Source organism: Euwallacea similis, chromosome 12 (genome assembly GCF_039881205.1).
Source record: "Euwallacea similis isolate ESF13 chromosome 12, ESF131.1, whole genome shotgun sequence".
NCBI lineage: Eukaryota > Metazoa > Arthropoda > Insecta > Coleoptera > Curculionidae > Euwallacea > Euwallacea similis.
Genome location: NC_089620.1, coordinates 2,753,431 through 2,779,109, shown reverse-complemented (window position 1 = coordinate 2,779,109; position 25,679 = coordinate 2,753,431). Strand labels below are relative to the sequence as shown.

At 34.0% G+C, this 25,679-nt stretch overlaps 3 protein-coding genes across 3 annotated transcripts; 2 read left to right on the top strand and 1 right to left on the bottom strand.

Annotated features, from left to right (window-relative positions):
- The first annotated feature begins 470 nt into the window (after nucleotides 1-470).
- LOC136412696 (disks large-associated protein 5-like) lies at nucleotides 471-3,251 on the top strand. Its single transcript, XM_066395862.1, has 7 exons — nucleotides 471-1,136; nucleotides 1,390-1,509; nucleotides 1,613-1,925; nucleotides 1,981-2,150; nucleotides 2,283-2,489; nucleotides 2,549-2,827; nucleotides 2,897-3,251. Exons 1-7 carry the CDS (start codon nucleotides 597-599, stop codon nucleotides 3,143-3,145), a joined length of 1,878 nt encoding a protein of 625 aa, XP_066251959.1. The 5' UTR covers nucleotides 471-596; the 3' UTR covers nucleotides 3,146-3,251.
- A 650-nt stretch (nucleotides 3,252-3,901) lies between these two features.
- On the bottom strand, nucleotides 3,902-13,241 carry LOC136412715 (anillin-like). The gene is made up of 19 exons (XM_066395889.1): nucleotides 13,095-13,241; nucleotides 12,794-13,004; nucleotides 11,388-11,651; nucleotides 11,030-11,217; nucleotides 10,642-10,974; nucleotides 9,656-10,423; nucleotides 9,146-9,320; nucleotides 8,795-8,954; nucleotides 7,157-7,253; nucleotides 6,969-7,106; nucleotides 6,628-6,831; nucleotides 6,369-6,482; nucleotides 6,189-6,309; nucleotides 5,964-6,131; nucleotides 5,597-5,835; nucleotides 5,152-5,325; nucleotides 4,886-5,080; nucleotides 4,565-4,737; nucleotides 3,902-4,383 (listed from the first exon to the last, which is right to left on the bottom strand). Exons 1-19 carry the CDS (start codon nucleotides 13,110-13,112, stop codon nucleotides 4,284-4,286), a joined length of 3,840 nt encoding a protein of 1,279 aa, XP_066251986.1. The 5' UTR covers nucleotides 13,113-13,241; the 3' UTR covers nucleotides 3,902-4,283.
- A 303-nt stretch (nucleotides 13,242-13,544) lies between these two features.
- On the top strand, nucleotides 13,545-25,630 carry shtd (shattered). The gene is made up of 29 exons (XM_066395826.1): nucleotides 13,545-13,693; nucleotides 13,747-13,922; nucleotides 15,296-15,558; nucleotides 16,006-16,148; nucleotides 16,412-16,535; nucleotides 16,588-16,737; nucleotides 16,795-17,090; nucleotides 17,304-17,452; nucleotides 17,506-17,715; nucleotides 17,832-18,018; nucleotides 18,322-18,473; nucleotides 18,884-19,035; nucleotides 19,088-19,354; nucleotides 19,405-20,003; nucleotides 20,259-20,437; nucleotides 20,495-20,645; nucleotides 21,017-21,144; nucleotides 21,205-21,357; nucleotides 21,652-21,890; nucleotides 21,944-22,090; nucleotides 22,146-22,327; nucleotides 22,382-22,583; nucleotides 22,634-22,852; nucleotides 23,162-23,288; nucleotides 23,342-23,543; nucleotides 23,688-23,923; nucleotides 23,980-24,228; nucleotides 24,736-25,063; nucleotides 25,123-25,630. The coding sequence occupies exons 1-29, from the start codon at nucleotides 13,670-13,672 to the stop codon at nucleotides 25,495-25,497; spliced, it is 6,009 nt and encodes a 2,002-aa protein (XP_066251923.1). The 5' UTR covers nucleotides 13,545-13,669; the 3' UTR covers nucleotides 25,498-25,630.
- The last annotated feature ends 49 nt before the right edge of the window (nucleotides 25,631-25,679 follow it).

Sequence of the window (25,679 nt, the reverse complement as noted above, 5' to 3'; positions counted from 1 at the left end):
TTCTTCTTTCATAGAAACGAGTGAGAATGAGAATTAAATTGGTTGTGCAATGAAATTAGCTGATTAAATTTTTTTATTAATTGTGTTTGCCAAAAATTTCATTTTCACTGTCGCATGTTCCTTTAGAATAAGATCTCTAAAAATGTTATGTAACCTTTATAGTTATTTAAAAACATATAACGAGATTTTATCTTAGATTTAATCGGATAGTAGACTCTATCTTAGTAATATTACCAACGTAATATTACGTCAAAATTGTTAAATGCAGAAAAATATCTATTTTTATATTATTATTACCCTTCGATCTCTCTAAATTAAGTCTATTTCTATAAAATAAGATTTTGTAGATATTTCCCAGCTAACAATCTGAATCCGGATTTTGTTAGAACATGTGAGAGTGAGAATGAATATCGATTTACGTCACATGTTATTGACTGAGACTGAAGTCTTGTCAACTGTCATTATTCGAAACCTTGAATGTTTTGGTTTCATATTAACGGTTTTTCCAAGATATTTAAAAACTAAGGAAGGTGTATTGATAGTTTAAATTATTAAATTCAGTTTTTATCTTTGGTGCATCATCGAACATAATTATTATGGATTTAGCTGACTATATGAAAATGCACTGGACAAAACTTCGATGCGGTAACCCTATCCGCACAATAGAAGATCGTAAAGAATCCTTATTGTTAGAGAGAAAAATGAAAAGGGAAACAGACACTTACGCCCGAAGGAACATTGATGCTAATATGAGCCCATACGTTTCACCATTCCCTAAAAGGAATTGTAATGTAAATGTTCCTGACAATAGAAAAAAGTCTCCTGCAAAAAATTATATCAAAAGTCCTTCAAAAAATGTGTTAAGCAAGAAAAGACTGGAAATGTTAGCAGTCTGGAAAACAGAGAAAGAAAAGAAGAAGCGATTAGAGAAGGCCAAGCAAAAACCTATTTTCAAAGTATGCCATGTTACTCAAGAAACTAGATTGAATCTCGATAATGTGAACAGAACTATTAAGGGAAAATTAATACCAACAGTTAACAAAAGTTCACAGTTTGCTCCAAAGAATCATGTGTTTGTCCCTCCAAAAGGCCTTAGTACCTATAATTTTGCAAATAACAACTTTTCAATAAAGACGGTAAGAAATTTAAAAGGTGACTACTAGCATTGCTATGTGTAGGTAATAAATATGTTCAATATGTCTGAAGAAGATTGGATTATTTGCTCTTTTTTTAATTTTTGAAAATAAACCCACACACAACAGTAAAGGTTGTTGTTACAATGGAATTTCACACTATTCTCAGACATAATTCATGTAAAAGAAACTATTATCCCTCAGTACAATAGTCATTATATTATCAGTTTGGGTGTTTTTCATAATTTATAAATAGGTACCTCAGAAGACTAGTACAGTTACAAGTGCTCGGACTAAACCATCTACATCAGTACCACATGGACGGGTTTTGCGATCTGCAGCTACAACAAATATAGGAGGAACTCAAGAGAAAAAGGTAATATTTGTAGTGTCCTCTTTTTGTTAAGAGGTCATATTTTTTTATGAACAGTAATTTGAAATCAAATTTCTTAAAATAGAGTTTTATTTTCTTTAATTAGGTAAACAAATCTAGTGCAGGACCCATCAACACGCGTAAAAATGACCCTTCGAAAGAACGTAAACAAGTACTTAATAAGGAGAATTTGAAAAATAAAGCCCTTAAACAACTAGTAAAGGGAAATAGTAAGAAAAATGGTATCCCTATAAACATTGTTCCGGCAACATCACGAAAAAATGAAACAGTCTTAAGTAAAGAACAAGGGAAATCTCACATTTCAAAAGCTACACCAGTTAATATGCATGTTAACGAAACACCTAAAACCCTTGCTACAGCGCCAGTATATATTAGTCCGTTTGTTACGCAATCACGAGGTAATAATGGAAACTATAAAATAAAACACTTAAAAACTGTTTTGTTTTTTTTCAGGAAAAGATAAAGCCCTACAAGAATTTAAAATATGCCATAAGACAGATGAAAAAAAGTTGGAACCCGCTGTGGGAGATTACCTGAGAACTCACACTAGTCCACAAAATGGGGCTGATTATTTTATGCATGTACTCAACTCTGAAATTGACAGGATTAAATCGGTATATGAGGTAAAAAAAATATAATATAATATGGTAGACACATGTTTCAATAAGATATAATATACTAATACATTGTTATATTTTTTGTCCGTTTCCCTATGGATTTTGATATATTTATTTATAAATTTTTCATAAAACCAGAAATGGGAAGAATATCTGGAAAGCCCTGACATTCTGGAAGAAGCCACATCATCAATCAATGTAGCTGTAGGACAGTCAAAACTGCTCATTACCAAAAAATTTAATCAGTTCCGAAATCTAATTATTCAATGTCAGACACAGAAATTCAATGAAAAAACTATAACTTGTGAAGATCTTCACGGTTTTTGGGATATGCTCTATATTCAAGTAAATAATAATTGTTTGTATTAAATACTTATCAGGTAAATCTTATAAGACTTTTACAGGTAGAAAACTTAGATAAAAGGTTTGCCAACTTGGATCGTCTAAAAGAGACCAATTGGGTCGAAATGCTTCCAGAAAAAAAATTGGAGCAACAACAACCGATTGCCGAACGAACAAGACAGAAGGTGAAAGGACGAGGTGGAACGAAACCAACTGCTTCATCTCGTTTGAAGGATATGATAAAAGCTGCTAGAGAAAAGCAAAAGAATACGAAGAATCTGGAAGAGGGCAATGCAATTAGTGATGAGGTTGACCAAATTACTACACCTTTGAGGGAACAGGTATTTGCTATACTTTTCCAAGTAATCTTACCGCGTAAAACAGCTCTTATTTCTTTCAATTTCATTTAGGTACCTCATAGGGCGATTTCTAACAAAAGAAATCTGGGAAAGAGCATCTTAAAACCTGACGGATATAAATCAACTGGCAAGAAGTCAGTTGTTTTTAGGAGATCAATGAGCCCAAGCTTCGATGATAATGCCACCAATACCGTCAAACAATCAAATACCGCAAAAAAAAACATTTCTTTCAGCAGCGACGATGAAAAAGAAAATACTCCACGCATTCGCAGGAGATCTGCAAGGCTTTCAATGAAGTGATTGTTAAATATGATTAAGAGATTTATGCACAAAAAAATTACTTTTCAAATTATATTTTGTGTGTTACATATACATATGTTCATTTTCAATTTATTCGAGACTGGAATATAATTTCTGTAGAATAAAATTTTTGTTTCATCCTATTTCGAAAATCTAGAGAAACTCCCAATATCCTGTTGCGGAAAAAAATTAAATGGAGATCACCAATAGACGGTATTTTATATGTTACAGGGTTATCCTGCTAAGGTTACCTATAACAGACCTGTTTGGTTAATGTTTTTGCTCTATTATAGGGATGGTTATCCAAAAAAAGGAGTAAAGAATAAAATTAGTCGAAATCATCGCAAAATTAGGATCACTTATCGTTTTGTTTGTAACAAAGGCAACTTGTTAAAGTGTTGATACCAAAAGTAAAAATTATTAAAAATGAAAATAGCTGTTAATAGAGCAACTTGATTTTCCATATTGTTTCCTCATACATCCACTGAATTCTGAACATTCTTCACTGTTTAAAGATTATTTTAAGGGTTATAGCGGTTCTTTTGCGGCTCAATTTAAAGAGTAGAGCCATGAGATTTATCACGTTATGTGAAGCGATGCCGAACAAAAAGGTGTCACAAATGTAGCAATAGTGAGCACACCTAACGACGTTTATGACCACGCTTATAGAAGAAATTGACAAAAAACTAATAGTGTTCTTTTAAATATTTATTTATTAAAAAATACCGTACTATCAATATTTACTTACTCTTATAGCATTATTCAAATTGATAAAAAATATAATTTGCAAAAGGAAATTGCAACATAAAAATAATAATTGATTGAAGTGTTACTCCACAATATAAAAAATACAAATAATCAATCAAAAATACGAAAAATTAGTCCTATATTATTTACAATATATAATAAAAATAAAAATAATAGAATGACACCTTTTAAGTTCATACTAACTTTCCCTGGATAATTTTGCTTATTGAATTTAAATATTGTACCAGTTCAATAGAGAATATAAAAATCACCATTTTAAAAGTCCAAATATGTCAGTCTGTTATTGGTCAGTATATGATAAAAGTTTCCTTATAAGTTACTTATTATTAGGTATCTATCAAGGAAAATTAAAAATATGAATATCAAATTATTACTGGTCATTACCCCACATTCTAAGCGCGGTAAGGGCTGCATTTAACTTGAAACACCACTCGATCCTTTCCTCTTTAGTGTCTGCAGACAATAAATGCCTGAAATGGTTTAAAATAAAGCATAAATTATTTCTATTGGAGCATACAAGAAAATATTTTGAACAAAACATATTTTAGTATAATTAACCAAATATGCAGTGGATTCGTTAAATAAACCAAACTTAAGGCAAGAAAGAACCCGTCCACTTTTAAACAAACAATTATTTATATAGGTAATTACCTAATGATTATTTTGTCTTTTTTCCTAACTACAACCAATGTGTCCTTATCTTGGGGGTACGCCGGTCTTTCCCTCTCCAACAAAAATGTGTGCAATCGAGCGCAAATATCGCGGCTTACAGGCCCTACTTTCTTGGTTATACAGCTTTTCAGATCTATGGTGTCTATCGGGGCCTGAAACAATCGAGAATTTTCTAGAATAATTAATTACAATATTATTAAAAGATTTACTCAATTAATAATTTTATAATATTCAAATGAATATTTTGATTTCCTACATCTTTGAGACTGATAATTCACTTAACTGAACTTCAATATTTACCTTTTTCTTCTCGTCTTCCGGATATTTCCAGTAACTCAAAGATTGTCCTTTCAACATGCACCACCGCCTATGCCATGCTCCAAATCCTGACACGTCTTCAAACATCGTAAGAAAGCCGCGATGTTCAACCGAGACAGCTAATTGGCAAGTGATTTTCATTTCGACGCTTCCTTCCAATGGGCTCATTGAAGGTGTCTAAAATAAAATCCAAACATGAATAAACAAAAAAAATTCAAATAGGTTATCCTATACTATTGAAAACGTACATTATTTAAACTCCAAACCCTCTTACTGACAGCTTGTACTGAAAATACGACATATCCCATAAGCGCAAAGGACGATGTCCGAACAGCTTGGGGTCCTGCCGGAGATTCTTTCGGGGGTCGTACTAACCTAGAGTCTTGTTTTGACTTTTTTGGAGTAGTTATTCCTTTTAAAGGCTAGAACAAAATAACTTTGGTAACTTACAATTTAGAGAGCAGTGTGATAAATAAACACTGGGTCTTCCCGTATAAAATAGTTAGACCATCAAGCTGATGTATCTAAAAAACAAAGTGCCGTTTCATCACAGTAGCAAATCGTATTGCTATAAAACTCTCGTTAAAAGTAATTTTTCTTTTATTTGACAACAAACTTCAAGTCTGTATCTCAACTGTATACGCTCAATAATAATTAAATTAATCCAAGAAATAGAAGAGATGTTCAACTTGCCTTCTTGTTTATATGATATTTTACTTCGTGCGGTAAACACTCTTCTTGGGCTTGGAGACAGTAGACCTCAAAGGTGACGGTAAAATCACTGTAAATATCACTCAAAATCACCGACCCGGGAATGTACAAATCGATATCTGGATTTTTGCTGTTGCTTGCCACCGTTGACACAAGCTTGGTTGGCTCTACTTGTTCTCCACACTTGATAAGGCAAACTACATGATGCCCTTTTCCACCCGCTAAATTACAAATATAATTAATCTTAAAAGTAATTTATGAGACATTTTGAAATTAAGCATTATGAAAACTGTTTCTCATTGGGATAAGAATCATTTTTCAATGGCACATGAAAGGATGAAAGGCTCACCTGCAGCTAAAGCAGTTACATATTTTTGCTTCATAGGCAACGTTATATTCGATATAGTCAAAGTGCCTTTCTCCAAAGGTACATTTTGAGAGTGCTCACTCAAAGGCCTGATAGTACCCTCAACTTTTAACCTTTGGAGTTCGTGTACAGCTGCTTGTCTTCTATGTGCTATAAAAACAATTCAATGCAGAGCATTGCAACACTTTAAGATCCAAGTTTTTATACTTGCTAGAAGGAGTACCCGCTCTGCTTCAACCTGTTCAGTAGACCCTGAAAATTCTGGCGTACTGCTACAAAGATTCAGCGCCTGGCTAGTTTGCGAAATAATGTTTTGCTGTTTATTTACCTAGAACAAATTCAAATCTACCTTTGTGTCGGCAATAATTTACTTCAGTCTAGTTTTACCTCTTTCTCTAACCGGGAAATTTTAGTTTGCACTTCTTCACTTTGAGTCCTGTGATTTCCACTGACTTCCTCGACTATTGGCTGTCTGACAATATGTTTGACTGGGGTATGTACCTAAATATTAAAATTGTTTCTTTGAAGGTTTCTACTAAATTAGTTAAATTGCTTTTCCACCTTTACTACCTTTACCTTATATACATATCTTGCATTTTAATGTGAAATAAATGTATTTATGTCGGATTGGAAACGATTTTTTTACCTCGTTTTGCTGTTTCCTATAAAAACTAACAGTATGTGTTAGCGTCATAATATTGTCTCCGTCAACTACCAAGGGCAAATCCATGGACTGTCTTGGAGAAATAATCGACTTGCTGGGTGATTGAAACTGCGATTTTGAAACAGGCGCAGAAGGCGAAGAGAAACTTTTATAATGGAAGGAATTTGATGTTTGCGGCTTTTTAAACTAAAAAATAAATTATTAGCTATAGAATTCGCAGTAAGGGGATGCTTATACTGGGTCAAAAATAAGTCTTGAGTATCATTAATATCTCATAAGCTGTTTGATGTAATTGAATCAAATTACTAATTAATATATACTACCTTTGGGGAAATATGACGCGCCTGTTTCGGGGGTGTAGGCCCGGCACTGCTGTCATCATCAATTTCTTCCAGGATTTCATCTAGTTCATCCATAATATAAGAATCTTCGCTTCCAGAAGAACTATCTTTATATGTAACCTAAACAAAAAATCACTATACTTGATGTCAATATATTGACTGATCCGTACCTTTTTGATTGGTGCGACGTTTTTGCAAACCGCTTGCAGTATATCCCTTCCAAAACTTGTATTGGGATCATCTGAATCGTAGTTATTGGCATCATTACTGAAATAAATAATTGTTTTTTTGAGAATTCCACGATTCCAAATTTTATCACATAGTATAGAGTGGACAAATTTCGATGTATAGCCCTTTAGACAAGGGCTATAATAGTATGTCAATCGTTTTCTGACGAATTTCTTATCTTCAATTTTCATACAGATCACATGGCAGCCTGTGTAAAATTATAACAAAAGCTTAGCTTGCAAACAAATTAAATGTCTTTTTTTTTAAAATTAAACCTTCAATCTACAGATTATTAAGCCCCTTGAAAGGCTTACTGCGTAAAAGTTCAATAGAAAATCTGTCGTGACCTGGCACACTATAATAACAATGACTCATATAAGTTAATAGTATAAAAAAAATGAAAAATGGAAGAACGTTCTTCTTCCACAGTTACTGGTATATTTGTAAATACTGTGGTTAGTTGTATGAAAATTATTGAAAATTATTGAGAAAGGTTAATAAGTGATTCTGTGATGTGGTTAATAAAATTATTTGGGAAAACGTGTAGGAATAAATGAGAAGAATGACAGGAAATGAAATGAAAAATAGGTGAGAAATATGCACTTTATTAAACGTTAAACACAGTATTTACAAATATACACATACTAGGAAGAAAAAGATTAGTAATAAAAACAAATTAAATAAAGGGAAAATAAAAGCTGTCATTTTCATATATAGAGTATTTCAGTTTTAAGCTGCGTCTTTTCCCCCGTTTTACAAGCCCACTTTGTAAATAACAATTGCCAAACGTTCACTAATAAACATACAAGTTTTAAAGGAATCATTTTTTGTCATTTTTATTTGTGTCTCTTTTAATTTTTGAGATATTTAGTTCAAATTCGAAATGTGAATTTCTCATAAAAATGCCACATTTTTAGCCTAATTTTCGAAGAATTTGTGGACGTATAGTGGCTAAACATCATAGGCTACAATAGTTTAACATGACGTTTTCGAAACTTTAGTTTCATAATTATCGTACATTGCTTCTGCAATTAAAAATTTTTTGAACTTTTGTTAAAGTTGATCGCAAGTATGTAGCAAGATTTACGCTCTTCATTGCAATGGCCAAATTATCAAAAAATGTTTTCTGACTTCATTTTCATCAATTATTGTAATTTTAAATACCTCATTAAAATTCTGCCTTTTTCCATTAAAAATGGTTCATGAATCATTAGTTATATCTGGAAACTTGGAAGTAACAATGCACACAATGAGCACGAACTTAACTTTCAAATCATGTGTAGCACATATTTTCAATTTATTCAATTGACGAATATCCAGAAAATTGCCAGCACCAGCATATTGCTCTCAAGGCACATGAAATTGGGAGTTGAACTTAACTAATCATTTAAAAACAGTGAAAATGTTTAATAACCAGTCTTGTACTGTAATACAAAATTTGAACTTAAATATTTCTCCCAATTCAATAGGCCTAAGTTTTAAAAAGCATCATAATAAAGCAGCAGAAGGGAGTAAACGTAAGCCCCGGCGATCATGCCAAACAAAGACAAAACAAGATCCAATTTGTAATTTTATCGCACCTGTTCTCTTCAACTGGAGTCGGGGTCCTGGTTTCAGGATCGGTCGTAGTAGCATCGATATCGGACAAATTCGGATACATTTTACCAGGTTTCGGGGTGATGATTTTGATGCGCTTCACATCGTCAAGTACCGACACTACATGTGGACTGTCCGCTTCACCTGCAATAATAGTTATGTGAAGTAACTAAATTTACTAGGCAACTTGCACAAGCCATTATGAATTAGCTTTTGTGGTGGACTGTAAAGTTCCGTTGAAAAACAATCTGGCGCACAACATTCGGTGCCTAACTTGCCCACTTTTATTACCACTACTCATCTCAATAATTAAGATGTTTAAAATGTATAATTACTTGATAACCTGCTGCCACTTTTTCTCTTTTCAGCTGATTTTCTTCTCTCTTGAATTGAAACTATTTTAGGTGTCCTTTCTTTTAGCATGGCAGTTCGTTCATCTACTGTCTCTTCTTCGGAACCACTATCACTGTCGCTGTTAATTTTTTGTATTTCGTCTTCTTTCTGGCCCATCTAGACAACAAATAAACCATTGATTTTTCATTGATGAAAATGATTTATATATTTTAAAATTCTTGATTGGAATGATGATGTCATGGTCCATAGCCTACAGCTTCACAAAAAATAAATGTACCATGTTTGTTACAATATGCCATGATCCCAATGACTAGTAGTACCAAAAGTTTGCACTATATATAATTTAATAAAAGAAGTTCTATAAAAAATAAATATAGGCATAGAATAAGGACATAGAGATAGGAAGAAAATTTTGTTACAAGATTCTCCCAGTTAGGGCATTCTTGCGTTTCTCATCAGAAAAAGTATACCGACACAACGGCAAAACTTACCTTTTTATTATGATTGAATCGATTCAGCAACATATCCAACTCTTTCTGCCTCTCCTCCTTCATTTTTTTAGCAATCTGTTCTTCAGAAATAGTCGACTTATTTTTATTCTCGAGTAAAGCCGCCATTTTGCTGGCTATACCTCCCGCCTGATGCACAACTGCAACTGTCGGCACGGTGCAAATTGGGGCTGGCGGTGGCGGTGGTGCTATATACTTAGTTTTTTCCTCACGTCGAATATCATTTTCTTTATTATCTTTTGGAACCTCAAACGTATTCTTATGCGACTGAACTGTATTCTTCACGGCTCCAATAAACTTGGACTCGCAAGCTTTCATGGTAGTGTCAACTTTTACCGGAACTGCCATTCCAAATGCCGCCTTGGGAATTAGTGCCTCACCTTTGTTCTTTTCAAATAATGCTTTCCGGTCAGCCAGGCTCAGGAGGGCAGGATCTTTCTCAGGTTTCTTAGGCGACTCATTTAATTTTTGTTCAAACATAGCTGCTTTATTCGCTATGGCTCCGGATCTGAAGTGTTTGGAAGGCGATTCTGGAGTTAACGGATTTTTCACATTTCTCGCCGGTAAACATGTTTTCAGGTTGGCAGCATCTTCCTGAGAGTCTTCTTCAAGAATTGCATTATTACAAAGCTCCAACTGAGTTTTAGTTATATGGCATTGAGGTTCAGAGACGGTTTTAGTGTTATCCTGCGAATTATATGAGTACACTAGACGTGAAGATGACTGGGTTCTGGTAAAGCCTTGTGATTCCTATAATTGACAAATAATAATACCTTAAAACCAATAAATATTGATGTTTAAATGCAAAAATTTAGGATTGATGAATTGTAACATGGCATTCAATAATACCCAATTAACATAAGTCATTTGCTAAAATCTTAGAGAAATCACAATGACGCATGAGGTTTTATTCAAGTGCCCTACCTCTAAAAGTTTTACACAGAAACATTAACAAGAGGAAAACTCACCAATGTATCCAATACCTTTTTATCCCAATGAATCTGCTTAGGAACTGCGTCCCGACTTGCCTGCCTCCCTGTAGAAGCATCTTTCTTAGGACTAAACTCCAAGGGTTTTGTGGGTGTAGTATTGCCATCTTCTGTCTCATTGCTGTTATGCACAACTTCAGAAAACAAAACCTTCTTGGGTCTGCTTGTAACAATATGTGGAGGAGTCGGGGCTTTAAGCTTTTGGGATTTACACGCAGATTTTTGTGGAGAAATCTGCTTTTCAGTAGGAGGCTGCGGCGCTGGAGGTTTCCAGGCCCTTCTGGGAGAGACATTTCTTTCTACCGGCCGGGACTAAATTTTCAATTAATGCGATGCAAGAGAGAAAAAATGGGGAAGGTAAACATACAGGATGGTTTGAATCATCCTCCCACTGGTTTATAGTGTCTGCGAGATCGGCCAGCCTGCTGAGCCCTTTCCTGCATGTAAACTTAGGTTTTGTAACTGTATTTTCCTTGGACCCTTCGCCTTCCAAATCTTGGTAAAATTTTGCCTCAGTACGATGTATTGGTGAAGATATATCCGCCTCATCGCCACCTATTATTTTAACTTTATGACCTATGATGTACTACCACTACAAATTAAGTTAAAAAGGCCCAAAGTAAAATATAACATAAATGAATTCTGATAAGATCTTGGAAATAAGGTGTAACCATGATGTGTCACCTCATGATCAATGCTTATCATACCAGCATACTTTATCATACCAGCATATAACTTTCCAAGTCGCTTTAACCTATTTTTTGACTCCTCTCTTAAGCCAAAGTTTTCATCTGATCCATGATTGCTTTCTTCACAATGTTCTTCAATCTCCACCTCAACTCGGACATTATCGGCGCTATTTACTTTAATTTCCATGTTAAAATTGTCTTTCTGTATGTTCAATGTTTTGGTTTGTTGTCCTGGGGAGCCTTGAAGGTCAGAACACACTCGGGTTATTGAATTTTGTCTGACAAGTTGGCCTGAAATTGCTTTTTTATGGTGGGAATTCGCAAAGGTCTGAATAAATGTTTTAAGATAGCTACTTACTAAATATTATAGGTAGCCACTATGACTCACTATTTTAATATGGATATGCAATTACTTCTACCATTTACTTATTAAAATTAAAGTCCAAATATCCTGACACCAAAATAAGCACTTCAATTATTAATTCTTAAAATAAATTGTTGCTATTAAATACTAAAGGAACTCAAAATTTAACTACTGTTGGTGGATACAAAGTTTAGGAATATCTTCAAAGACCAAGGAAAAAATATGATTTTATTGTCTTAAAGTTGTTAAGGGTTATTTCTCTTTAAAAGGACATTACATATGAAGGTTCTTCACCCTTTAATTTTCTTTGAATTAGTAAAAAAAAATCACCCATTTTTTTCAGGATTACCTTTTGTACTAAAACATTTCCCTATTTAATACACATTCAATCTATTTTAATGTTAAATAAGGGTCTCAGACAATTTTCAGTGATGTGGATCTTGTGACGTGATGATGCTAAGTTAAAGGATAAGGATTAAGGAATGCACAAATTCTATGAAAACTCCCATTTCAGCAAACCAACCTTTCCAATAATATAATGAAAATCTTGATGCTTACCATTGGGACTTTTAGATTGAAATGCCCTCATAAGAAATGTCAAAAACCCAAGTTTTATCAGAATCAGATTAATAGTTTTAACAGTATAACAATTTTTTAATTAAACCTGTTTTAGCACTTATCCAGATATTTCACAAATTGTGACAGATAAATCAACTTTCAAGGTGAATTTTTAGGGAACATTAAAATATGCAGCTTTTTCCTAATTTATTCAACCTTGAAACTGTTATTTCAGAGATCCCATGGAGGGCATCAGAAATTCTGATTACTCTGTATACATACCACATACACAATGTTTATGCTAATAATTTCATTTCAGATTGAGTTGAAGCTAACTTCAAAAATGAATTGATGAATAATATTGAAAACACAGTCGGGCTGCCCATCTTAGACATTTATATCAGCACTTTCAGTTAGTTTTTCCCCTGCCCTTTAATTCTATCCCTTTTATAACTATTGACATAAACATGCTGCATGTGAGTTCGTGAGTTTGGTAGTCCAACTACAGCCTTACCTTCACGGTGTCCTTCATTTGTTGTTTGTGACAGCTTCAGCGGAATATTAGGTTCTGAACGGGTCTCCTCAGAGTTAACCCGAACGACTTTAGATTCAGTTAAATTGGGCTCAGAAACAGCTTCCCTATTACATTCACGTAATGGAGTTGCACCATCTTGACTGTTAGGATAATCTTTTAGCATTCTCTGCCTCTCCCTAGCTCTGGTCAGTACATTCTACACACATTAAAGTACGAGTTCATGCAAGTAGGTATGTATGCACTTCTTCCTTAAGACAAAAGGGTATTTATGGGAACATTTTATTACCTCTGTAAAAGCGTCCATGGCGTTAATTGAGTAAATAAGGGGTTCAGTTCAAGCTCGGGTCTCCGATTGAAGTAGGAGAACGAAAACTATCCAGGAAATTTGCCAAGAAATAATTCACTAGAGGAAACGACACTACAGACGTTGGGTGTTATTACAACGGTTTTGAAACAACGGAAAACTGGAGAACAGCTTTTCCCAACAGTCATCAAAATTTAAATCTGACAATGATGAGTGACTCTTATGACAAGACTGAGTTCGTGCACACTCTGATTACTCTTGGATTTGGTGTAACGTTTACGCCGAAGTTCTATGCGTCCGGTATCCGACCATACGATCTGAAAGCTCTCGAGTCGCTTAAAAATAAGGGTCCTGATTTCTCTATTTGAAAATGTCTAAAAACATAACCTCAATAGAAAATATTTTTAAACATTCTAATAGCTTGAGGGAAAAATTAAGAAAAAAGTTAAACAAAAAAATAACTGGCATCTGATACTGAAACAGAATCACCAAATAAGTATTTTGAATAAGCCCATAAATTTTATTTTGTAGCAAATCTGGATGATAAATTGGAAATTATGATTGCTGCTTCAGATCCACTGGTAAATTTCTGTAAAGTGAGTACCTACTGGTTTTTTCATAGGTCTAAATTTAGGAGTTTGTACCCCGTGGTCGGCAGCAAATTGCCCGGCATCCAGGACCACCAGAGCCAATTTTTAAACACAAAGACTCTGAAGACTGTTTAGAAACTGGGCTTGAAAAATTCTCACTTTCTGAAGATGCATCTGTTGAATTTTGGGTAATTCGAAAAACACCCCAAGATGAGTTCAGGTATGATCAACTCAGTAGTTAAGTATTAAATTCCTTTGTAACGTTAGGGTTTTTATTGTAATCTTTGAAAGCACTTTTTATCTTTGAAAGGTCAATATATCTGTGCACTTTTTTTTTTAGTTGGCCACCTAGTTTGCCCCATATGATTCCAATGGATTTTTCTATTTGGGGAACTAGAGAACTATCAAAGACCTATGAATCACCACCAAATAATATTGATAATTATATTGATATAATGTTAATTGAAAAAACAAAAACTAAATGATGCATTGATCATTCAGGAATGAAAAACACTTTCAAAATATCAAATAAAAATGTCAGGTCCATATTTAACAAAAGTGAATTAGTACTGATATTTCCAAAGTGAAATGTCACCTTGGGATAGTAATGAGTCTATATTGCAGAGAGAAAGAAAGTAACAAAAAATGTATTAAATTTTTTATCCAACTGGTGTTATTATATATTGAAATATTTTTGATCCAAAGTTTTAATCAAATCTACATGTTTTGTAAAATTTTAAAAGCCAAAAACAAATTGACAATGCCACTTGAAAAACGTAACTACCCATTTAACCAATTTTGTAACTTACCATTTTGGAAATAGCAATAGTGGGCATACCTAAGAAGACATCTTGTATAAACAATTACATATATATAAGACAGTTTATTCATTTCATAATTTATGTCTTATTTCTTATTTTATCTTATTTAAACCTTATCTTCACCATAATGTCTAGAACTTTTCTAAATTTACTAACCTGTTTTTGACAGGCTTGATTTAACTTGATTATTAATTTGAAATTCAAATCATGCTAAATATTCATGGGCAATTGTTTATAAAGTGGTGCCCACTTGTGCCACTTAAATATTTTTTATGGTATTACACTGATCAATTGTTTGCTAAAAATTAAAATCCTTGTTCAATTTAGAAATTTATTTAACTCTTGTTTTTCAATCCATGCTGTAGCTGTTTTCATGGTATTTAAAAAAATAAGAGATAATGAATTCAAGTTGATTTCTCTCTAGATTAGTTTAAATTAAGTGTCCTGAAACAAACAGTCAATTAGGGGCCATAGAAAACTTTGAAGTAGGAAAAGGGTATTAGATCCCAGAAATATAATCACCCTGTAGATTTTTCTATTCAATTGGATATTAAACAAGGTAGATTCTAAAGTTATCCATACACTAAAAGTTTCAGTAGAATATCTCAAAAGCTATACAAAACAAGTCAAACAAAAATTCAAAGTTCATGATATTGTATCTCAATAATGAAGATAAAATATACAAATTCATATGCATTTTCCTTCTGGTTCTAATTTTTATCATCCATTAAATTTTCCCAACTAAAACCTGAAATAATACCTTGTATTTTAGTTCTGAAAAAGATCCAAAGTGTGCCTCAAAGTTGAATAACTCTCTGAATAAAAGCAGGAGAAGCGCTTCAATGTGTAAAGATCATATTACTCACACTAGTGAATTGGATTTGCTAGACGAATCTGCAAGTTTTAAAACCCCAGATGGAAGTTTGCATCAGAGAGTTTTTGGTAAACGAACCTCAGATGTTAGTGCCAGGTATTCAAATAAGAACTTTATTGGAAGTGCATCAGATAGGAAGAATGAAGATAATAAAACTCAAGGTACTTAGTCGCGTGACTATTGTGAAATTTTTAAATACATATAGTATATATCTAAAATTTTCTTTGGTTTTTCAATGTAACACTTTAATTTTAATTTAAACTCTTTGAATTTTATAATATCCCACATATTAAAGATATTTCGTTAAAGGAGCATCTCGAGAGTTGAAGCACAGTTGAGCTTTTTTATGAAATTGTCCACAATTTCCGCCAACATTTCTGATTATGTTATGTTGCCTATTTTTTCATAGTTATATTTTGTAATGACCCTCTTGGGCAAAGGACTATTTAAAGTAAATTATTAATTTTAAAAGAACAGATTGAATTAAACCAAAACCATTACATAGTATTTGTAGTAATGCATGCGATGGTACCTGAACTATGACATGCAGTACTACCTGATTTTAAATAATCTGAACATTCCTAAAAATATTTTTTAATCATTTTTAGGAGAATGTCAAACCAACATGTCATATTTAAATTTTCAAATTGATCCTGGATTTATGGAGGATGAATTATATGTTAAAGGTCAAACTGCAGTTTGGTCACGAGGCCTTCTCAATAATATTGATCAGCAGGAGAATGGAAGGAAGGTATGAATTTAACCCATAATGTATTTCCATCACAAACGAAGTCAAGGTAGCTGGTTTGTATCGGTAGTTTTGAGTTCATTGGGCATCCAATGTTATCTGTTTCATAAAAAAGTTAACTTTTCAAATGTGCCTCCAGCAAAATTTATTGCGAATTTTTAGGCTTTACTGAAATGCAAACTCCGCACATAATTGACATGCATTAGGTATTCAATATTCTTGAATATAAAACACGCAGCCTTCTTAGTTTTAATGTAATTGTGTAGGTGATCAGTTGCTATACCGTGCCATTACCCATTAAACAAGCCACTTGGTCAACTTTCTACTGTGAAAGAGCCGATTTCGATGCCACTTTGAGCGACCTATACGCTCGAACAAATGAACCCTCCGGTATTAATTCTTACCGAAAAAATATTATATCATGGCAAATATGACATTGTAGGTTCTCCAAGTTCAGCAATATGTTTAGTGGACTCTCATCACGTACGAATATTCGTCGTTAAAGGTGAGCAATATGTAATTCCAATGCCTTTTCCTATTGAAAAAATTTGGAATACTAGATTCGGGATTTTTGTTGAAAAAACCCTGGAAGGTAAGCTTGTAATAGCACACGGCTAGAGTTATTGTTAGTGTTGAATGGTTATTTTAGTTTTACCGATAAATAACAATAAATTTCTTGAAGACAACCCCGGAACTATATTCTCTTTAACGCATCCTCTTGACGATGTGTGTCCAGTAGCTATTAGCCGCAATTTGTCAATCACTAGATTAATGGTGAATAATTATAAGTTGGTATACACTAGTGAAAATCCCAGTATCTGTATGGTTTATGACGTCAACACTAAGGAGCATAGTGTTTATAAAATACGAAAAGTACGCCCAGAAGAGAAAGATTATGGAGATGTTCGGAGTGGATTTCATAGCGCTACACAAAATTCACAGAAAGTAAGAAAAACACCAAAAATTGATTTGAATTGAATTAATATACCTTTTTGAGCAGCTCTATCGTTAAAAAAATATTTAGCCTATATATATCTTCATCTTATTAATGTTGTATTTAAACTGTCCCTCTATCTCTACCAGATTTTGGGATAATCGTTGTTGTCACATAAAATTATGTCTTGTATAACATATGTGGAAATGGCTCTAATTTTTTAGCTCAAAAGTCGTCTTTCCATGTGGGACAATCTCATGACAAGCGGGCATATGATAACACCCAGTCCGATTTGTACCAATAAACCACCAATATATGATAAATTATTTCACCCATTGAAATCTAAGTCTTTCAGTTCGATGGCAACAATGAGGTACGAATAAATTGGACAACCTATTGAAAATTATTTATGAAATATATAATTAGTCGTTGCCAGTCTCCTGCTGCCACAGACATGGAGAGTCCCTGGAGAACCAGGTCTTCAAAGAAAGATAACATGTGTAGGAGCTTCGTGCAGGATAAAGAAAGCGATTTGTCACCAAAGTCGTTCTTCAATTGTTCCAGAGCTATGTCACACTTAACTTCAAGTCCTCAAATTTGCATGGAGTATGTGTGGACTGATACTTACTCGGTTCAGTAAGTTTCAATGGTATATTATGGTATAAAACCTGTACCTACTGATATATTTATAGAATAAATTCATCCTCATTGTTTGTATCTTAAAAAGTAACAACATTTCTTCAAATTTTTAGAGATACGGTTACAGGTACTGCAGCATCAAACGTGTTTTTATCGGAAGACTTTGTGGGTCAGTGGTACCTCTGTTACATTTTGCCTTCAAGGTTTCAACTCTCTGTTGTGAAAGTGGATTTTTCTGGCGGAAATATGAGTTGCGGATTGTTGACAAGTATTAGTGCCAAAGAAGCTATAAACGTACCAGTAAGTAATAATTTTTAGGGTTAAAGTATTAACGTTCCAGCCAACTTACTAGGCATTTAATTTTTATGAAAAAGCAAAAGGAAAGGTAATGCATCGGTTCATTACTTGGTTGCAAGAAAATTGTTGTAAAGCCACCAGTACATTAGCCAATTTTTCAATAATGATGTATTTCATCTTATCATCATTTTAAATATTATTTCATAGAAACGCTAACTAGTAAATATTATATAATTACCATTTTCTTAAAATACTAACTAATCAGTATGATTAATTGTCAATATCCTATTCATTCCACTTTTTTAGCATTTGCGCATGATGGCCTTATTAGAACATAGTGGGAATGTGACTTTATATTCAGGGCTCACCATGGTTGGAAAACTGCATTTAGGTGGGACTTTGTTGAAGCATACTCCGTCTCCTTGCGTTCGACGTTATATAGCTTCGCCTTTCCCCAAGTAAGTGAATTTAAAAAATATAGTGTTGTTTCATTAAAGCTTCACGAGTTGAATATCCCAATGTATTTCTAATGTTGACATGTTTAATTCTGAGAATTATTTTAAAAATTAGTAAGCATTGAAATTCATGTATTTACAAAAGTTTAAGCAATATTAAGCTCAGTTACATAATCATAGCTCTAAACTCAGTTCAGCTAAACGCGACTGATACTTGAACCACTCTATAAAGAGGGGTGGTTCAAATTTCTAAAGTGAACCACTCTTTTTTGCGCCTACTATTCTTTCCTGCACCCAAATTCAAACTCGAAACATAAAAAGACAGGCAAAATACTTTCTGAAAAATGTATTTTGATTCCAACTAAAGAGGAATACAATTTTTATAAAAATTAATATGTTTCTATTTTATTTAGACGTAGTAGTTTATTGCCTTTGTCCAAACCAGTGGAACCTATGTTTGATGAACACTTATTTTCACCGGTATTGCCATTATCTTTGGCTGAGGCGAGAAAGATGTCGACTACCAATCAGAATTCCTTACCGATACGGTATGGAGTTCAAGAAAGTTAGTATTTTTGTCCGTATTTCAACAAATCCAATGAAGACTACTTTTTCAGGGAAAAGGGCTAGTCTGGTAGGCTTGATAGATCCTATAGAGAACCGAATAACTTTAAAATACTCGGATGGGACATTTTATCGAATAACGTTACCCTTACTTACGCATTCAGTTTTAATAGAACGTTGCCTTGTGGCTCTAAGACAATGTTTACCGAGAGATGCTGTCTTAGTTTTAGCTTGCAGATGGTATTCGATGAGAAACGTCATTGGTACTGAAGATGTAAACGCTAAGCAAGAATGGGAGATGTTTACTAGCCTGTTATTGGGTAATAACTTGTTGCGATGTTATATTTAATTACGGGTTATTTTGTTTTAGAGTTGTTTGGTTATGAGGATGATGATCTCTTCGAGAAGCCCGAAACGCCAGCTGTAAAACGCTCCAAAACGATTCCATTAAGTTCAGATGACGATTGGAATTGCCTTTTGGAGAAACAACATAATATTGTGAGAAATCCGCTATTTGAAGTGCTACAGATTCCCTTATTGCCGTCAAATTCCAAACCATCTATAAAACCTGAACCTGCAAAAATCAAAGTTCTGATAAACCCTAAAGGCATTTTGTTTCCTTATATCAGATTCGTGCATTTTACTCTACATTTACTCTACGAAGATTTCAAGTTGAATACACTTTATACGGAGTGTCTTCTGCCATTAGCTAAACTTTTAAGTAATATTTCGAATGATCTGGGATTAAGGGAGTATTCTCTTCATTACTGGAAAGACTTTCCAAAGGATGTGTTTGTTGGTGGTCCCAAAATAGAAGTCAGTTTGATGAAATGTGTTAATCAGGGGCAAGGTTTGAGCGACGTGCCTTTAAGTGTCATGGAACAGATTTATAAATTGTTGAAAGGAAGTTGTCCGAGTGCATATCCCTATTTTGCTAATGTAAATGGGAGGTCCAGAGATATTATTCAGGTAAGAGAAATTATTTTGTTGATTTAATAAATGAGTTATGCAGACATACTCAACTTAAATTGTTTTTTACGTCACATATGTGAATGTACAACATAATTCAGATTTTAATAGGTAAAATTTAATAAACGATAGAACTGGGGAAAATAAAAGAAAAGTTTCTTTTAGAAGCATTGGCGGACACTGATCTTTAAACAATAATGTCTTGATTTAAGTATATAGGCAGGTTATTTGCCAACATTTTTGTCTATTTTTCAGTTGTGTGGAATTTTATCTGAAATAAATAGAGACGACCCTACTGAAGTAGCATTGGACAGTTTTATAAAGGATATATCTCAGGAACCAATCCAAAATGTGCATCAAAAAAGTGTTTATATTAACACGTCGTCTATCGAACAAGTTATTTTAATTATGGTAGAAATGAAAATTGATCCGAGGTAAGTTCTAGATATAGTTTTATAGCTATTGCAATTCATTGTAATTGGACCTTTTAGATACTTAGAAACATTACCGCCTGGAATTTACTACTTACTCCATAATGCTTTGTGGAAACGTAGAGAAAACCCCCCTTCTGATTGGCCAGTTGATGCTTATTCCCTCCTTTGTCGTGATGATTTGGTAGCGCAAGCTCAAAAAAATGATATGGTAATAAAGCTTATGAAATAGGCCCTTACGAGATATATTAGTCATTTCAGATTTTACCAAAAAATGCAAACCTGTAAAAGCCTATTTCCTAAGCTCTCTTTTATTTTGCTGCACATGAAAAAGCAACTCTATGATACAGGGCGCCTCAGTTTTTCTGATTCGGATTTCTGGAATTGTTAAAAAGGACATTTTAGGGTGGATTCATATCCCTCCTTTTCTTATTAATGCTCATTTTTAATATTTCCTATTCTTATTTATGGGTAAATGTAGTCACTGGATATTTTTTATTCGTGTATCACTTGCTTCCTGAAATCCTGATTATAAAAACTAGGCTACCCTGTATAGTATATAATATAATATAAATTTGACAGGAGAAAACAAATATTTGTTTTCAATTGCAAGAGACTATGCCAAACACCAAGCAAGAAATCGCGGATTTGGATGGTATGGAAGATATCGATTGTAGTTTGACTAAAATTCGATTTAGCGATGATATTAGGTAATATTTCTTTTAATGAAGCAATAATTAGAAATGGGTATATTTAGGATGATATTATAGAGTAACGGAAGCCAGAAAAATGTTAGCGAGTTCCAAACCAGTCTTGATTACTTTAACCCAGCGACCAGATGTTTCCGATCATGATTTTATAGAAGAACAAGAGAAACATTTGTATGGAATTTGCATTAGAACCATGGCTTTACCTGTGGGGAGGTAAGCATTAAGAATAAACCCCAAGATGGTGACTCAAGGCAATAAAGTAACTTGGGGACTAGACTTGGGGAGAGTAAAAGGTGGTAATGACCTGATTGAATGCTTTAACCTCTAGATGTTATGTAATAATAATCATTTTATTCTTCTAGTGGTGTAAACCTAAAAAAAATATCATGTCGAAATTAAATATATACATATATCTTTAAAAAAAATTAGAAATCAATATTTGAATTTTTAAATTATGTAACTTTTATCTTTAATAAATTAACATAGCTTGATTTTTCCTTAACCTAGGGGAATGATGACTCTTCGCACTGCGATCCCGATCATAACAGAACCTCTTTCAGCGCCAGTTCTTTGCTTAACTGGTAAAGCTTTGCCCAGAGGCAATGCCGTAGAGCTTAATCACATAGACACCCCACCTAACATGAATTTGTGGCCGATATTTCACAATGGTGTTGCAAATGGACTTCGGATAACTCCTGATGCCCAAAATATTGATAGTACTTGGATTATTTTTAATAAACCTAAAGGTATATATAGTTCTTCAATTAATATACATGATAATGTAATTGTAGCGTTACAGGAGGTGCCGATGCACAAATGGAGCATGCAGGCTTCTTAATGGCTTTAGGCCTGAATGGCCATCTTAAAAATTTAGTTGTTATGAGTACTTTTGAGTACCTCAGCAACAGTAAGACTCATGAAATGACGAGTGTCGGGATATTATTGGGTGGGTTGGTAGTTAGGCAATAAAAAACTCATGTGATGGAAACACCCACTTGTAGGACTTGCAGCCGACTTTAGAGGAACGTGTCACCATTTTCTCACCACTCTTTTGGCGATACACATCGAAGCTCTATTGCCACCCACGTCTATGGAATTAGATATTTGTTATAACTTGCAAGTAGCAGGATTATTAGGATTGGGGCTTCTTTATCAGCGAAGTGCCCATAGACATATGACAGAAGTACGTAGATCCGAAAGATTTCTGATGAGGAAAAATATCGATGTTTTATTCAAGGTTTTATTGTCCGAGATTGGTAGACCTCCGGGCCCGGAAATGGAGAACAGTATCGACAGAGAGTCGCATTCTTTAGCTGCTGGTTTGGCTTTGGGGTTAGTTATGCTTAAACATGGTGATCAGCCTACAGGAATGTCCGACTTGAATGTTCCCGATACTCTTCATTATTACATGGTTGGAGGCAACAAAAGACCTCTGACAGGTTTGAGCATGAATTATTCCTAGTATATAATTTTAAGTGTCTTAAATCAGGTTCTCAGAAAGACAAATACAAGACTCCGTCCTTTCAAATCCGGGAAGGTTCTTCGGTGAATTTAGATGTTACAGCCCCTGGGGCTACTTTAGCGATAGGGCTGATGTATTTAGACTCTGGAAATAAAGCCGTTGCGGATTGGATGGCTCCTCCAAAGACGCAATATTTACTAGACTTCGTCAGACCTGACTTTTTAATGTTAAGGATCTTGGCTAGATGTAAGTAGACCATTGAAAAAGTGCTTTGTAGTTTAAGATTATTAATATCGCATGCAAATTTAACTTGTTTTCGAGGCAGTCTCGGGACTCACATTTTCATATTGAGATCAAAAATATACCACAGCAAGTTTTTAAAACTATGAAGATATCGAAAATGAGGCAAATTAGTTAGCTAATTTTCAAACTTATTTATTACCTATAGTTAGATATTTGATGTTTATTTTGTATTGCATACATTTTCTATTACTCAATTTTCAGTGATTTAGTTCCTTTGCATAATAATTACTTCATTGTAAAATTTTTTTCCAGCATTAATATTATGGAAAGAGATCGAACCCACTAAAGAGTGGGTTATAGGTGAAGTACCGGCCTCCTTACGTCCTTACTGTATGGTCACTCCCACTAACGATGCTGATATCGATTATGAGGCAATGAAGTATGATGTTTTTATAACAAAACAATAAAGGCATTAAAATATCCTTTTTTTAGTCAGGCATATTGCAATATAGTGGCAGGAGCCTGTTTTGCCTTAGGCTTACGTTATGCCGGCTCAGCAGATCAAGACGCTTTCGAAACTTTACTATATTTCTGCCATATGTTCACTTCGTTAACCGGAAAATCTATTGCTGAACTGGCGGGAAAAGCCACCATCGAAACATGTTTGAATGTTTTGTTGATAAGCGCTTCGATGGTAATTGTTATTTTCACCTGAGCACAGCATTTTTCCAGCAGTTTTTACAATAAAATTTCAATTGTAACTTAATGTAACTTGTTCACTTAATCAATTCTTTATGAGAGAAACTACAATAATTTAATGATAATTTTTGTTTCCAAGGTTATGGCCGGTACCGGAAATTTAGAGATAATGAGACTGATACGGCACCTGCGCCGACGTGTGGGAATTGCGAACAGTGCTATAGTGACCTATGGATCTCATCTGGCCATTCATATGGCTTTAGGACTTTTGTTTTTAGGGGGTGGGCGGTACACTTTGAGCAATTCTCCGGCGAACGTGGCGGCCCTAATATGTGCTTTTTATCCTAAATTTCCTACTCACAGTAACGACAATAGGTTTGTGAACATACGATTTGTAATGAGAAATAAAATCAAAATTTCAATGATTTTAGATATCATCTTCAAGCGTTTAGGCATTTATACGTTTTGGCTGTGGAACCCAGATTAATAATACCCAAAGATGTATTCTACGATGATATTTGTTATGCCAAATTACGGGTTGTTACGTTAATAGGACAAGAAATATCCATAAAGGGGCCGGGACTGATACCAGACATAAACAACTTAACTAAAGTTATGGTTGACGATGATCGATATTGGCCAGTGGTGTTTGAGAGAGGACGAAATTGGGATTTATTAACGTAAGTGTTTTGTAAGATTGTTTCAGATTGGAAAATCATTCTTAAGTGACACATGTGGTAGTTTTTGTCAACGGCAAATTTTCTAATTCAATAACTTCACATGTTTTTGATTAAGTTACGTAATTTTGTTGCATTGGTTGGGATTACAATAATCACAAAGATTTTCTTGAAACGTAGTCTTTTTTATTGGTCATTAGTGGGCTTGACTAGTTATCGGTAAGTGTTTATATGGAGAATTCAATCCTATATGTTTTTTGAATGTAAGAAAATATCTGTTAGGAGCTGTATGAATGTTACATGAATCCGCAAAAACGATGTATCAAGCATTACTATTCTTTCGATATAACTGAATGTAACCCTTAAGTGAAGGTATTGTAGCAAAACAGCTCTGAATGACTTTAATCTACCTCCAGGCATTCAAATGTTGCCTAATTGTAATTATTTCATTATGAACATTCCATGTGAGCTATTCTGTATATGTATATACGTTTCTTTGCTCGATTTTAGGAAAATCCTTTCCACTACTGGATATATTGAAGTAAAACAACGCGCCGGCTGTCTAAGCTACATTTCAGACAAACTGGGCTATCACAGCGATTTGGCTCGAACTCTAACACATTCTAAGATAGTACCTTGGGATCCATCTTCAAATGCCATTGTGAGCTTCACTTCGGATGAAGCTATCAGAAAATTTTGCGAAACTGTTCTTAACATTGACAGGACGAAGGCCAGTCAGTTTGAGCAGCGAATAGTTCAGATTTTAACTAGGACTGTTTACGATGCAGTCGTTAAGGACAAAATGATGGTGGTTGTCGTCATAGTGGCTTTGTTGAAGGTATAGTAATATCTCAGACATGTTGTTTCGGGATTGATGTACACTAATGCATTTTTTAGACAATTATGAATCTCCAGTATCAATCTGATTCAGCAGGCTTGTGGCAACTAAAGATAATAATTCAACAAATACTAGTGGAGCCTTCAAGTTCCAGTCTTATTTCCAAAGAGACAATTTTAGCTCTTAAGCAAGAAGTTACTTCTTTATTAGACCGACACGAAGAAGGACTTAAACCAGCCATACAGCAATATCTTTGCGGAAAAGATTTTGACAGCAACGAGATGCTGTCCTCTTACGTAACATTTTTTGACATTCCTACTAGTGAATATTTAAGCGATATTAAAAAAATGGGGGTTTTAGAAAGAGCAGCCTTTCTTAGGAGTCATTTTTTTGACACCGATGTTCTCTCCAAACTTGTGTGGATATGTGAATAAAGTTTACATTACATCTTTAGATAATATTCTACACAGGTTTATGCTTTATTATTGTTATTTGTAAACAGAATGTTGTGATTTCAAGTATTTTGAATTCAGTATACTGAATTAAATTAAACGCATATTTTTCTGTTGGCATTTTTTTTATTGTACTTATGGTTCCATAGCAACAAAATACGACA

Bases quoted from the DNA above. Each gene is read 5' to 3' on its own strand.
- LOC136412696 (XM_066395862.1), top strand. From the start codon at position 597: ATGGATTTAGCTGACTATATGAAAATGCACTGGACAAAACTTCGATGC. The intron at 1,510-1,612 runs GTAATATTTGTA...TTCTTTAATTAG, and splicing joins GAGGAACTCAAGAGAAAAAG to GTAAACAAATCTAGTGCAGG. The intron at 2,490-2,548 runs GTAAATAATAAT...AGACTTTTACAG, and splicing joins GGGATATGCTCTATATTCAA to GTAGAAAACTTAGATAAAAG.
- shtd (XM_066395826.1), top strand. From the start codon at position 13,670: ATGATTGCTGCTTCAGATCCACTG. The intron at 13,923-15,295 runs GTATGATCAACT...CTTGTATTTTAG, and splicing joins ACACCCCAAGATGAGTTCAG to TTCTGAAAAAGATCCAAAGT. The intron at 23,924-23,979 runs GTTTGTGAACAT...CAATGATTTTAG, and splicing joins ACTCACAGTAACGACAATAG to ATATCATCTTCAAGCGTTTA.
- LOC136412715 (XM_066395889.1), bottom strand. The intron at 7,107-7,156 runs GTACGGATCAGT...TTTTTTGTTTAG, and splicing joins ACGTCGCACCAATCAAAAAG to GTTACATATAAAGATAGTTC. The intron at 5,836-5,963 runs GTGAGCCTTTCA...TTTGTAATTTAG, and splicing joins TGTAACTGCTTTAGCTGCAG to CGGGTGGAAAAGGGCATCAT.